The following is a 12,121-nucleotide window of genomic DNA, read 5'->3' as shown; positions in this document are numbered from 1 at the left end:
GAAAAAGACAATTCTCAAGGTAGCTGAGTTTAAGTCCTTAACTGAATCATTTCATATGGGAACTATGATCTTGATATAATAAAGAAGCTTTTTCCCCCTACCATTGCTCGAGCAATTTCAGCTTTCAAGTTTATCCCCACACAATAGATTAGAAAAGAGTCACACTCCATCCCGTTACTGTAGTACCGCATTCACCTTTCCTTCTCTCGGATGAATGAAACATCTATGTTGCCATGGTGAGGCCTGAATGATCCTTAGTGAAGCAGGAGTAATGGCTTTGACAATGGAGGAATGAAAAGAGGGACTTCGTAAAAACAGCTGTAGGCAGCCCGTCCTTTGCAGCAGGAACTCCACTTATTTTCTGTGTCAGGGTCTCAGGGGTCTCTTCTCTCTCTTGTTACGTGCATGCAGTCTGACTAAAATGTTAATTTGTTATTACACGAGGACTCCACTTGTCGTTTATGTGCGGTCGGGAGTATTCTAGTGGGAGGACGGCCCAGATGTTCGTGCTGCACACAAGCAAACAAAAATGGTCCCTGACCTCCCAAAGTAAACTGTGCAGCTCGACGAAAGAGCTCTTCTGTGGCAAAGTGACTGTTCAAACAGCGACTCTGCTACTCCCTCAGCACACTAAAGAGTACACCGAAAGACTGGGAGAAACAGACAGCTGACCTTCAGTATCGAGTAGGGATGTAACGATACCAAAAACTCACGGTACGATAATATCGCGATAAAAAGTCCACGGTACGATATTTATCGGGTTATTGAAAAATAAAGAAAAAATATGTGAATTCTTCTTTTTTTTTTAAATTAAATAATAAATCTGATTTGTACAGCATTTTAGTAGAATAGCAGTATTTTAAAGTGTCAACAATATAATAATCAGACCCTGCAATAGAATAAATCAAGTTTCACTTCAGTTTTTCAAGTAATTCAACTCTAACTCACTCACTCGGCATCAGCAAGGTTATCTTTTAGGAATATGAGCATGTCCACATTTCCAGGTAGAAGCTGGGATGTTTGGGCGTTTACAATATCCCCTGCTGTGGAAAAAACTCTCTTGCTTGGTACTGATGTTGCTGGGACAGAGAGATATGCTTCTGCCATGGGTGACAGCAGTGGGTAAAACTGTGCATTGTCTCTCCACCACTTCAAAAACAATACAGTTTTGAGGCTTATTGACAGGGCGAGATATAAATATACTGTTGGTACTTCTCAATGTCTCTAGGTGTGTACATGTAGACCTGTAAATACCATGTCCTTTTGTGTTATCTGTTGTTTTATGTTCATGTTGTAACCTACTTGCTGCCATGTTGGACAGGTCTCCCTTGAAAAAGAGATCGATGATCTCAATAGGACCATCTGGTTGAATAAAGGTTTTATTAAAAAATATATATCGCGATATATCGTTAAATCCCTAGTATCGAGACACATATTTTAGGGGTTCACAATCTAAGAGTGCAAGAAGCAGCATCATTTCATTCATACAACTTCTGTAGAGGGTGGGATTTTTGTAAAGCGACGGCTGAACTGGATGAGAGAAGCCAGCAGGCCCGAGGGGTGATCTACAAAGCTGGTCATTAAATGACTCGCCTACAGCGTTTGCACCCCAAAACTGAGGCTGAGAGGAGATGAAGAAGGGAAAGAAGGGAGTTACAGTGGCTGTATTCTGTAGGGAAAACGCAAAACACAAGTAAGGGAATCTAAAATGCGTGAGTATTTCACAAGATAAAAACCCATCTAAACCAGAGCTTACAATAAGAGATGCTTCTCCAGCTATCATCTCGAGGTTTAGCTTGACTCCAGCTGTGTTTGGTCCTGAGCTCGGGGATTGCGAGACAGCACTCCGATGACGATGAGGACAGACAGTACTGATGGCTTTTTTTTCTACGACCTCAAAAAACACAAATATGGACAAGACAGCAACAAGGACGTTGTATAAAACAAGTAAGACCGACGTGTATTATCTTGATTAAAAAAACATGAATATGGATTTGGCTCATTAAGTACCGTAGGGAGGGCCGGGGCGAGATAAACACCCCCCTGAAGTCTCCGGCTTAGTTAGCTGTCCTCGTAGACGACATGGGGGTTAGTGTCTGATCGCTGCGGGTGATTGGCTCATAGTTTGTGGGCCGGAAAAATGGCTCAGTAGTTGCGGCACTCCACCCTGACTCCTGTGAAGGATATAGGACATCCCTTCCACGTACAGCGCTCGTACCAGAATGTTAAGTAGTCTGAACTGGATCCCGTTAGGTGCCCCCGGGTGAAAAATAGTTCCTTAAGTAAGTCCGGGGTCACTTCACGTGGCCCCCGCTTCCCTCATTTCATCCTGACATGGCACGTCCCCTATGGCGAGGGAGAGATTGCGGATGAAAGCATTTATGGAGCCTTAGAAGGACACACAAACGCTGCCCATTTACATTCAAGGTGTGTGTTCACCCAAAGGGACACAAATACACATCTTTCTCCACCATTCAGGGCTGCACACGACCCCCGCCCCCCCCCGCCTGGGTTTCCAGTGGTCTGACAGTTCATTGGGTAAGAGTCTGAGTGTGTGTGTGAGACGGAGGGCGGTGGTCATAGCGGCCGGGGGCGGTGCAGACCGTCGATGTCCGGGGTGAGTTGGGGGCTGTGGGTGGCCTTGGTGGGGGTCCAGTCCCCCAGAGAGGCCTGGGCTGCTTTACGGTGAGCCAGGCGGTGTGTGATGGAGAAGCCGGCGTTTCCTTCTAGCTGGGAGAGCACCACCAGCACCTGCCTGCAGGGGGGGGGGGGCAGAGAGTGACAAGGGGGGGGGGATATTTAGCAGCTGAAAAGCCATTCTAGTTAAAGCGGATACAAATAAATATGTTGTGCAACCTGTAAAGAAGTGAGGTAAGGGACTGTATGCAAATGACATTGGTGAGGAGGGGAGGAATCATTTTCTAAATTACAAATCCATCCCGTCCAAAGCATACATAATCACTTATTCAGACCTTCTCCTGATAATGTAACTAAAACTATACACCCTTAAAGTAAGAATATATCTCAAAGTACCAATATTGATGAAAAACATGACAAAATTGTGAAGGTGCATCTACTCTTAAATTTCAGGCCACGGGTCAGGTGATGAACTAGAAGCCATCCCGTATTCCAATAAATCAAAAATGATTATGCTTTGAATTAGATATTTTTATGATGAAACCATTGTTTTTGTTGTTGGAAAACTGAAATAAACAATCATTTATGAATGGAATCCCTCCCTGCTTGAAATAAAAACCATTCTGGCTCAAAATGATTAAACCGTCCTTAAGTATGGCACTGATCTTGGAACTGTTTATTAGCTAGTCAGCAAAGTTAAAGCTAGGATTGGAGGACGAAAAGTTGCTCAGTCAGCAATTTAGACTGTTGTTTTTCTGATTCAGTCTATTTTGAGTAAAAAAGGATGTAACATACTGACAGGAAATGAGATTGAGGAACTTTATTCCACACTTATATCACAGTCTTCAGATATCTGAGTACACTCCAGTGGGAATCCTCAGTATAGGCTTCTAAATACTTTGGGCTATTAACTGACATTGCAGCATATAGTTTTTATTAAGTGAACTAATTATGTTCTGGATAGATGAAAGGAACTTACATTAAAAGACATGGGCCTCATGCATGGTGACTTTTTACAGTTTTCCATTAAGTGGGACATAACTTGGAGGTGATAAGGTCGTAAATGTACATTAATGTGCTCTGTAATGTGTCTCTACTTCTGAAAAATGCATACAGGCGATGTCTAAAGAACCTTAATTCAGAAAAACCTAATGGTGTGCAAGTTTGTCCCCTGTGCTTTATTTCATAGGTTGGTAATAATTCGTATGTTATGTAATCCATTTCTTTATTTCTAGATCTTCTTTTTAAAACATAACTATAAAGTACTTCACAACATTACAATAACAGCATTTTAAAGAGCAAATAAAAAGGAAAAACACGATAAGCTATACAAGAAGAAATTAAGATAATAAAAAAGAATTGATTGGGGATATTAGAGTGTTTAATCTTTTTCTGGTCTTTAAATCCTTTGCTTTAATGGGCAGAGAACAATGGGGACCGAAAGAAAACAAAGGCAGTAATAACTGCGCTGAGACCATCCTTAGGAAGATTATTAAGAAACACGGAGCGCTAATCCCCGAGATCTCTGCAAGTGTGTGCGTGCGTGTGTGTGCGTGTGCGTGTGCGTGTGCGTGTGTGTGTGTGTGTGTGTGTGTGTGTACCTGTGCAGAGGGGGCACGCTGTCGATGGTTTTGAGGCTGCCGCGCGTGGACACCACGTTGAAACTATCAGTGCAGTCACAGGAGACGTGGAGGTAGTATTTGGGGTGGCGGTTCTCCACCACAACAATAAGCCCCGCCCACCCGTGGGTCAGGTAGTAGCACGTCATGCCCTCGCGGCCCTGAAAACACACGTGGAAACACAGAAATGTGAGCGAGAAATATGTTTTTACGTAATACAAAATACCTCGTGGCTGCAGTGCATTCTGATCTACTGAGGCGAGAAAAAGACTCCAGTAGTTCTGGTTGATTGACTCTTAAATGTGATAGGCTTTTTGGTAAGCTGATGGGTGAAATGTATTCTGTTGTAGGGCTGCCACTAACTTCTAGGATTGCCGATTGTTTTCTCGATAAATTGATTTGATGATACTCGCAACAATCGGCAACTTGAACGTTTATAAAATGGTACAAATTATGATCATTATTTCCCAAAACCCCGGAAGACCTATTCTAACATATAGAATTGACTGTCTCAGAGGCATAAAAGAAACAGAAAATGTACACGTTCAAGAATATGGAATTCAATAATTGAATTGAGCAGCTCTTATCTGCTGTCTAACTTTTACGCAGCTGCATCTGAACAGGTACAGGTACGAATCATTATAGTGCCAAGCTTTTTAAAACACCATCCACACAAAAGCAACCCTCACTGAAAGCAATACGGCTCTCATCTCTCAGCAGTGGCTGCCGATCTCTCTTTTGGGGCCTGTAATTGTTACAGAGTGCAGCTGAACTGCTTTAGCTGCTATCCAATGAACAGATCAGTAATCCCACTCCACCTGACATCTGTCAGCAACACATGCTCGTGCTCAAAATACTAATCTCTTGTTGCAAGACAGCTAGAATTACTTACCCGAAAAATACATTTTTATTTTTAAAACACTACTGCTGGAGTATAGGCTGCCATGCACTCGTGAGCGTTCGGCCCACATGCTGTGTGCACTGGATTCCTGGAGAGCTGCATAGCCGAATGATTTAACAAAGATGATCTCAAGTGTTTAAAAAGCTCTGTCATCCCTTTAAAAATACCAGCCAATGTGACAGCACTTTCCGGAAAGCGCGGCTCAGGAGAACCAGAATAATTTGCCTCCTTGTGTGAGTGTGTGTGTGAGAGTGTGTGTGTGTGAGTGTGAGTGATAATGTGCATATACTTGCATGTGTAAAAGTAGTAAAGGATTCGGGACTTAGCTAAGGAAATCTGAAGTGATATCTCCAAGTGGCTTAGAGAGTTCTCCGGCTTCACAAGCATTATACTCTCACGGTGTGTGTGCATGTGCGTGTGCGTGTGCGTGTGCGTGTGTGTGTGTGTATGTGTGTGTGTATGTGTGTGTGTGTGTGTGTGTGTGTGTGTGTGTGTGCGTGTGCGAGACAGAGAGATGGGAGAAGGTGACAAGTTATTCTCTTGTTCTCTGTCTAGTGTGTTCATGAGTCTCACCTCATGTCTTTCGCCTTTGTTCTCCGTGAGCAGGATGATGGCGTCGGCCAGCGTGGTGGCCATGGCCTCCACCTGCTCCACCATCACCTGTCTGGAGCTGTAGATGGCGAGGATGTAGCCGGGGAAGTCGTTGCTGGGCCGCCGTGCTGCTGCGCTGGTAGGACTTGAGACTGCAGGATAGAAATACGCTTTTAAAAAGTACCTCCTACTGTATGGTAAACAGGGGTAAATGATTAGGCAACAACAAAGCCTTGCTTGTGTGTTTTGTTTCTGTAAACCTACTGGGTGTGGGTGGACCTCCCACTGGCGTCCCGCTGACGTTCATCTGCCAGTGGTTGAAGGCGCAGCAGACGACAGCGTACTCCCCCGGCTCCAGCATCACATCGCAGCCCACAAACTTCTTCACGGCTCGCTTGCTGTGGGCCAACAGGCGGCCCAGAGTCAGCTTGTTGCCGCTGCCGAAGGACGCACGGAACACCATGATGCACAGGTCCAGCAGGTGGCTGTCCGCTGTGTCCGAACGCCTGGAGAGAGAGGGGGGGGGTGAGCAAAGAAGATGGAAATAGAACGATAAACTTAGAAATAAATTAGATAAGATTTATTGACCCTCAGTCAGATACCATGGAATGTAAAGTTATATTGCTATTTCTATACAACGTCGCTTCATTGTGCAGCTCTAGCATGTAGCTGCAATAAGGTATAGAAATGTCTGTGTTGCATAGGGAATCAAATACCTCTAATACAGCTAAATTACAAAAACATGGTCATTCAATATAAATCTCTACAGCATTGACACAGAGCTAGGTTGACTGTAGAGGTTAGATCGAAACAATTTGAATGTAGTAATAATGTTGTAATTGAAGCTATTGATGAATAGGGAGCAATACCAAGGAATAATAGATTTTAACTGCTCGAGGTAAGCAGTTCACAGTATTCCTGTGGAGGTATATGGAGCCTGTGACAAATTGCCTCTTTGTAAGAGATATTGCGAATGAATGGGATGTTTTGTGTTTGTTTTATTCACCTGCTTCCCTCCTGGAAGAGAGCAAACTCCAGCGCCGTCCTCTCCAGCACGGTGAGCGCTGTGACGGTGACCGGGCCACTGGCCTTGCTGGGGAAGCAGCCCTGCAGCCTCACTTCCTGCCAGTCAGAGTGGATCTTACAGATGTCCACTGAGTCAAAGTACCTGTGGGAGGAGACGGACGAGAGGATGCAGACTCCTTTAGTTTCATATATGTGGTATCAAAAGAAAAGCGGTTCTTCCAAGACAGCAGCAATTTGACCCGCTGCTCTCTCCGTCTCATTTGCATGCATCACCAGGAGCTCTTTAACATTAGCATAGCCTCTGAGGCTGCTGCTGAATAAACACCATTTACCTTTCTAACATGTCAGACCTCCTTCTTCAAAGACCGAGCCCCCGAGAGACGCTCCCTTCCTCACTTTCTGAGTGTTTTTCATTGTTTCATCACTTCCTAACCTCGCACCGACAACTGTCTTACATCTTACTTTTGTCTTTTGACACTTGAGAAGACGAGACAGGTAAAAAAAGAGAGGCACGAGGCAGCTTTGGAGTAGGCTTTGATTGCTGGAGATGAACATGTCTGCTGTTAACATCTTTTGGTTCTTAGAATTCAGCTCGTTTTAAGGATATATATATATTTGTGAAATCAGCATATATTAGTCCAATACAGTATTTGTCCAACAAGCCGGCTACCTTTTTTATTTTTAGCAGAGATATGCTGTAGGCTTTTATCTAGCACAGAGCCAAGAGATTATTTCTCTGACAGAGTAAACAATAAACAGTCAGAAGACAGATGGGATTCGGGTCTTTTCGAGGCCACACACACATTTTTCAGGTTTGTTCAGGAGGCCGGCTACATTGATCTCTGTGGCCTCTTGTTTTTAAGGACACGAGGGACATGAGAAACAGCCCGATACACAGGAATAACAGCAAGGTTCACGCACCATTTATTTTCAGGTCAACCTACTAACCTGGTGGACTTTGTGACAACGTCTATTGATCAGATGCTTTGATGACAGGGAGGGAAAACATTTTTCTAGGCAAGTGCTGTTAATAAAGTTAGCTTAGTTTTTGTGCAGGTAAATGGTCTTTAGTATAAGCAGTCAGAGTAGAGGTACAAAATACAAATGAATGAAACTGGAAATGGGTATAATATGCCCTCTTTAAAAACACACAAATCACACAAATCAGGTTATTTAGGGGGAAAATTAGTGCACTTAGGTTGTTTTTACTTACACTTATATTTTAGGAAGCTACAAGGCATCAACTCGCTCCCTTTTGTGTTTCAGATTACTTTCAATCAAGCTGTTAAAGGCAACAGTATTTACTAACCTCCCAAAGGTCACTTGCCAAAGAAATGGTTATGCATAATAAATAAAAACACACATTAACACAGCAAAAAAAACCTGTCAAAACCTGTTGATGTGTGTAATTGAATGACAGCGAGTTTTGTCATATTAGATCAATCCTGAGAGTAATGACAAGTACAGGCCTGACAAATCCTGATCAACCAATGAAACCGAGAAATAAAGAAAGCTGTCATTCAGTTTGGAGTCAATACCTGATAGTCAGCAAAATCCAGCAGGGCATGAAATGACTAAACTATCCATCACTTAAAGCACATTGCGTGAGTCCATCATGGCACGATTAAGGGTTATTTCACCTGTGTCTGGCTAACAGAAGCTTAACTGAATAACACAAATAGTGAAGCGTTAGCATCCACGGCCGCCATGTCTCAAATACATTAGAGAGCTGGTTTCTTTAAGCAAACTCAAAGTGACTAAATGACCTTGAAGCAGGCCGCTGTGGCTGTAAATGCTTTGGCTAACTTGTTGTATGACTGTGTGTTGTGATTGTATGTTTTATAATGGTCTGTAACTGTGCTGTTACCATTCTTGGGTCAGGTCTCTCTCGAAAAATAGATTTTTAATCTCAATGAGACCTATCCTGGGTGAATAAAGGTCAAATAATAATAGAAAATAAAAAAATTAGCAGAAGAAAAATCTGTGCAAAATAAAAAATCAAAGGGACCAGAAGCAATAATATTATGCTAAAGTTTCCCCTTTATTTGCTGCTAATACTCTGGTGCATACTAGCTGGAAGAAAGTCAACTGCGAGTGAGTGAATGAATGAGTCTGAAAGAGTGAGTCACTTTCTGAGACGATACCCGTCTACAAACAAAGAAGTTGTGGATTAAAGATTATGTGATGTCATTGTAATGTCATCTGTCCAAGAACAAATAAGCGTACTATTTCCGTAACAAACTAAAACTGGTTTGAGGCAGATATGATGATGATATGATTCATATTTCTATAGAGTGGCGAAGTCATGCCCATCTACTTCCGCCCCATGGGACCTTATTTCTGAAAAATTATGCAGTGAAGTCAATGGAGAGAGAAAGATTATCATTTGATCCCGTTTGAATTGTGCCATCATTTACACATATGATGTTTGTCAATCTTAAATAATAATTTCCATGTCAAAAAAGTCACAGTTTGTCGTAAGACTGTTGAAATATAAGACTTTGAAAAATACGCAACTAGAAAGACTACAAATCCCAGAATCCCGATCCCGCATGCTGGCTCTTACGGAACCGACTAACTCCCCTTGTGTGTATGTACAGCTCTCAACATGCCCAGACTTGTAGTGATTTGGGGAGGGGGGGGGGGTGTGTGGGAGAGAAACTCCCTCTAGAGGGAACACAGGGATTTTAGCCCTTGCAGACCATTTACATGCACACAAATCTATATAACACACTACAGGAAAGGGAAAACCCCAAAAAGCATAATAGGGCCTTTTTAAATTGATTACTTACTTTATAAAGTCGCTGTACTCCATCCAGAAGACCCCCTCACTGCTACCGTGGGCCATCAGGTCGTGCCTCAGGTTCTGCGGCCACTCTGTCCACTCGTCCGACCAGTTTCCGTTCCACGAGAAGCGTCCCCACGGGTTACGCAGCCGCAACAACCTGAAGCCAAACAGTGACGGTCAGTGAGGGAAGAGAGGGGCATTCAGTTAGTGACAACACCTTCCAGTCAACGCTGTATCTCCATCTCTGCGGACTCAAATTGCTCCTCTTATGGATCATTGCCTAGTTTTTAACAACCCATTTCATTTTACTGCCTTCTCCCTACCGAGAGAATCCTCGGAGGTTTAATGGGAAACCATACTGGAGTTCCCCCCCCCCTTTTCTTAAATGCAGGTGAATCGCTTTTTCAAGCTGCTTCTCATCTCCTCTGGCACTTCGCAGGAGGACTCCCGACTCGTATTAGATCAAGCGCCGTGGCACAATCTTCCACTCAGATTGCTTTATGCTGGTAAGTTAAAGGGGTTGTGTGGGGGCTCTTGAGCAAATTACATCTGGGATTTACGGCAACCCCCTCCTCTCCCAGGTAGGACAGGAGAGAAAGCTTTGTGTGGACTCACAATGCTGATCAAAGTGATCACCGTGAACTGCTGTGCACCTGCTCTCTGTTGGCATCAAGCCTCCGCCACATTAACATATGAATCATTCCAGAAGTGCCCTAACAGAGTGTGCATCTGCTCAATCTATCCAAACCGAGGATACTTATTTCTAAATATGCTTTTTTTAATGAGTAAACAACATCTGAGACATGGTTTCTTTCCTTGAATCAGACCCATGCCAGTCAATCGCACTGAGTGACTCATTGGTTTGGATGAAAGATGACAGGAAAAGGTTACAGCCATGAAACCACTTAGATAAGGATCTTGCAACATGTTTTCCCACATTCTGCATTCCCATTTTAAACTGTTGTTTGTATGATATACCCAATGTCAGTTGCTGATTGGCCTAAAACATTATCCGACTGAAAGAGGAATGCATATGTCACACTTTTGTACTATTTTGTCCTACTATTTAAAAAAGAAACACAGGACCTTCAGATCTAATCATCAAGCCTCTAAACACTATAGTAATAATATAATAGACTTTCTTTGTGTAGCACCTTTCATGCACAAAGCAAGTGCTTTACAGAACAAGAAGAAAACACAACAACAATATTAAAATAAATGAAAATTAAATGAAAATCCATTGAATTCAAAGCTGACAAGAAATGAAAATAGGTTAAAATAAAACAATTAAAAATGTTTAAAATAAAAACAGAAAAAATACAGTAAAACGTGGACAACGATACCAGTGAGAATTGAAAGTTAACCCAAATTAAAAGCCATATTAAAAAGATTTTAAATTTGAGTTTGCTGTTCTAAGTTCATGCTTACTTGAAATGCCTAGAGATCAGATAGAGATCAGATCGATTTGAAAAGAGAAACATCAAGTTGGAAAGAGGTATAAGAACTCATAGAAAGGTACGTTATCCATTTAGTTCACAGTTCTTCGTACCTGTAACCCTGCACCTCTCGTACGTCCAGGATGGAGTACGCGTGTCGGGGCCGCAGACCATGAGACTCGTACACAACGTCGTCTACCTTCATGTTGCCTCCTCCACAAGACGCACCCATCAGAAACCTGGGAGGACATGGACGGCATTCAGTAGGGCTGCTCAATTAATCGTATTTTAAAATCACGATTACGATTATGGCTTGCAACGATTAAAACAACGTAATCGAAATAAAACGATTTTTTTTTTTTATTATTATTACTTTTTTTTCTTTAAATAATTTTTTGGGGGGGTTTTCAGTTGAATTATACTTAAAGTTCAGGAAAAAAATAAAAACATACTGTTCAAATTATTTTTTCTCAAATAAATGGATGTTTTCAAAGTCAATGAATAATCGCATTACAATTATTGACCCAAATAATTGAGATTATGATTTTTGCCATAATCGAGCAGTCCTAGCATTCAGTGTAAGATTTACATAAAGTTGAAAAAACTAAAGCCAACTTAATGGTCAGAACAAACTGCATGTTGCAGACGGTTACGAAAACAAATATCAGTTACACCTCATTTAATATGTGACATCTGCTCCTTCTTTTCTGCAGCTTGCCTCTATTTAGTAACGCATACTAATGTTTAATGCATTCAAAGCGAGGCTCCCCTTTGATATGTTGAATATAACCACACGTTTTCTGACAGATGGACCTCCAATTCCAATTTGGCCTCAGATCATTTGGCCTCTTTGGAGTCCTGCTTGTTGTCTCGTGTTGCTTTGAGTGCTCACATATCAAAGAGCTGATTGGCAGAGCTCTTCCATTGCTGACATACAGGGAGCTGCTAATTGGCATTCAGCACCTTTGTGATTTTGTAACACCCTAGTGTTTGAAGCTCTGATCGTATAATGTTTATCCTCTGGTTTTCCAATAAGATGTTTTACTTTTTAATATTTTGTACAGGAAAATACCAATCAATATTTGTATGCATTCTGTTCTTTAACACACAGAAAGTTATAGTG

At 42.2% G+C, this 12,121-nt stretch overlaps 1 protein-coding gene across 1 annotated transcript in view; it reads right to left on the bottom strand.

Moving 5' to 3' along the window:
• Nucleotides 1-1,934: 1,934 nt before the first annotated feature.
• Nucleotides 1,935-12,121, bottom strand: part of capn15 (calpain 15) — a 36,407-nt gene continuing 26,220 nt past the window's right edge. The window contains 8 exon segments of the mRNA XM_079656852.1: nt 1,935-2,676; nt 2,679-2,755; nt 4,239-4,417; nt 5,731-5,900; nt 6,013-6,254; nt 6,755-6,916; nt 9,567-9,719; nt 11,112-11,237. Of these exon segments, the coding sequence (XP_079512978.1) occupies nt 2,423-2,676; nt 2,679-2,755; nt 4,239-4,417; nt 5,731-5,900; nt 6,013-6,254; nt 6,755-6,916; nt 9,567-9,719; nt 11,112-11,237 (1,363 nt within the window). The 3' untranslated portion in view covers nt 1,935-2,422.

The sequence above is a fragment of the Notothenia rossii genome (assembly GCF_949606895.1).
Source record: "Notothenia rossii genome assembly, chromosome: 11".
NCBI classification, from domain to species: Eukaryota; Metazoa; Chordata; class Actinopteri; order Perciformes; family Nototheniidae; genus Notothenia; species Notothenia rossii.
Note: the sequence above shows the minus strand (reverse complement) of the source record. Positions and strands in the feature narration are given on the sequence as shown.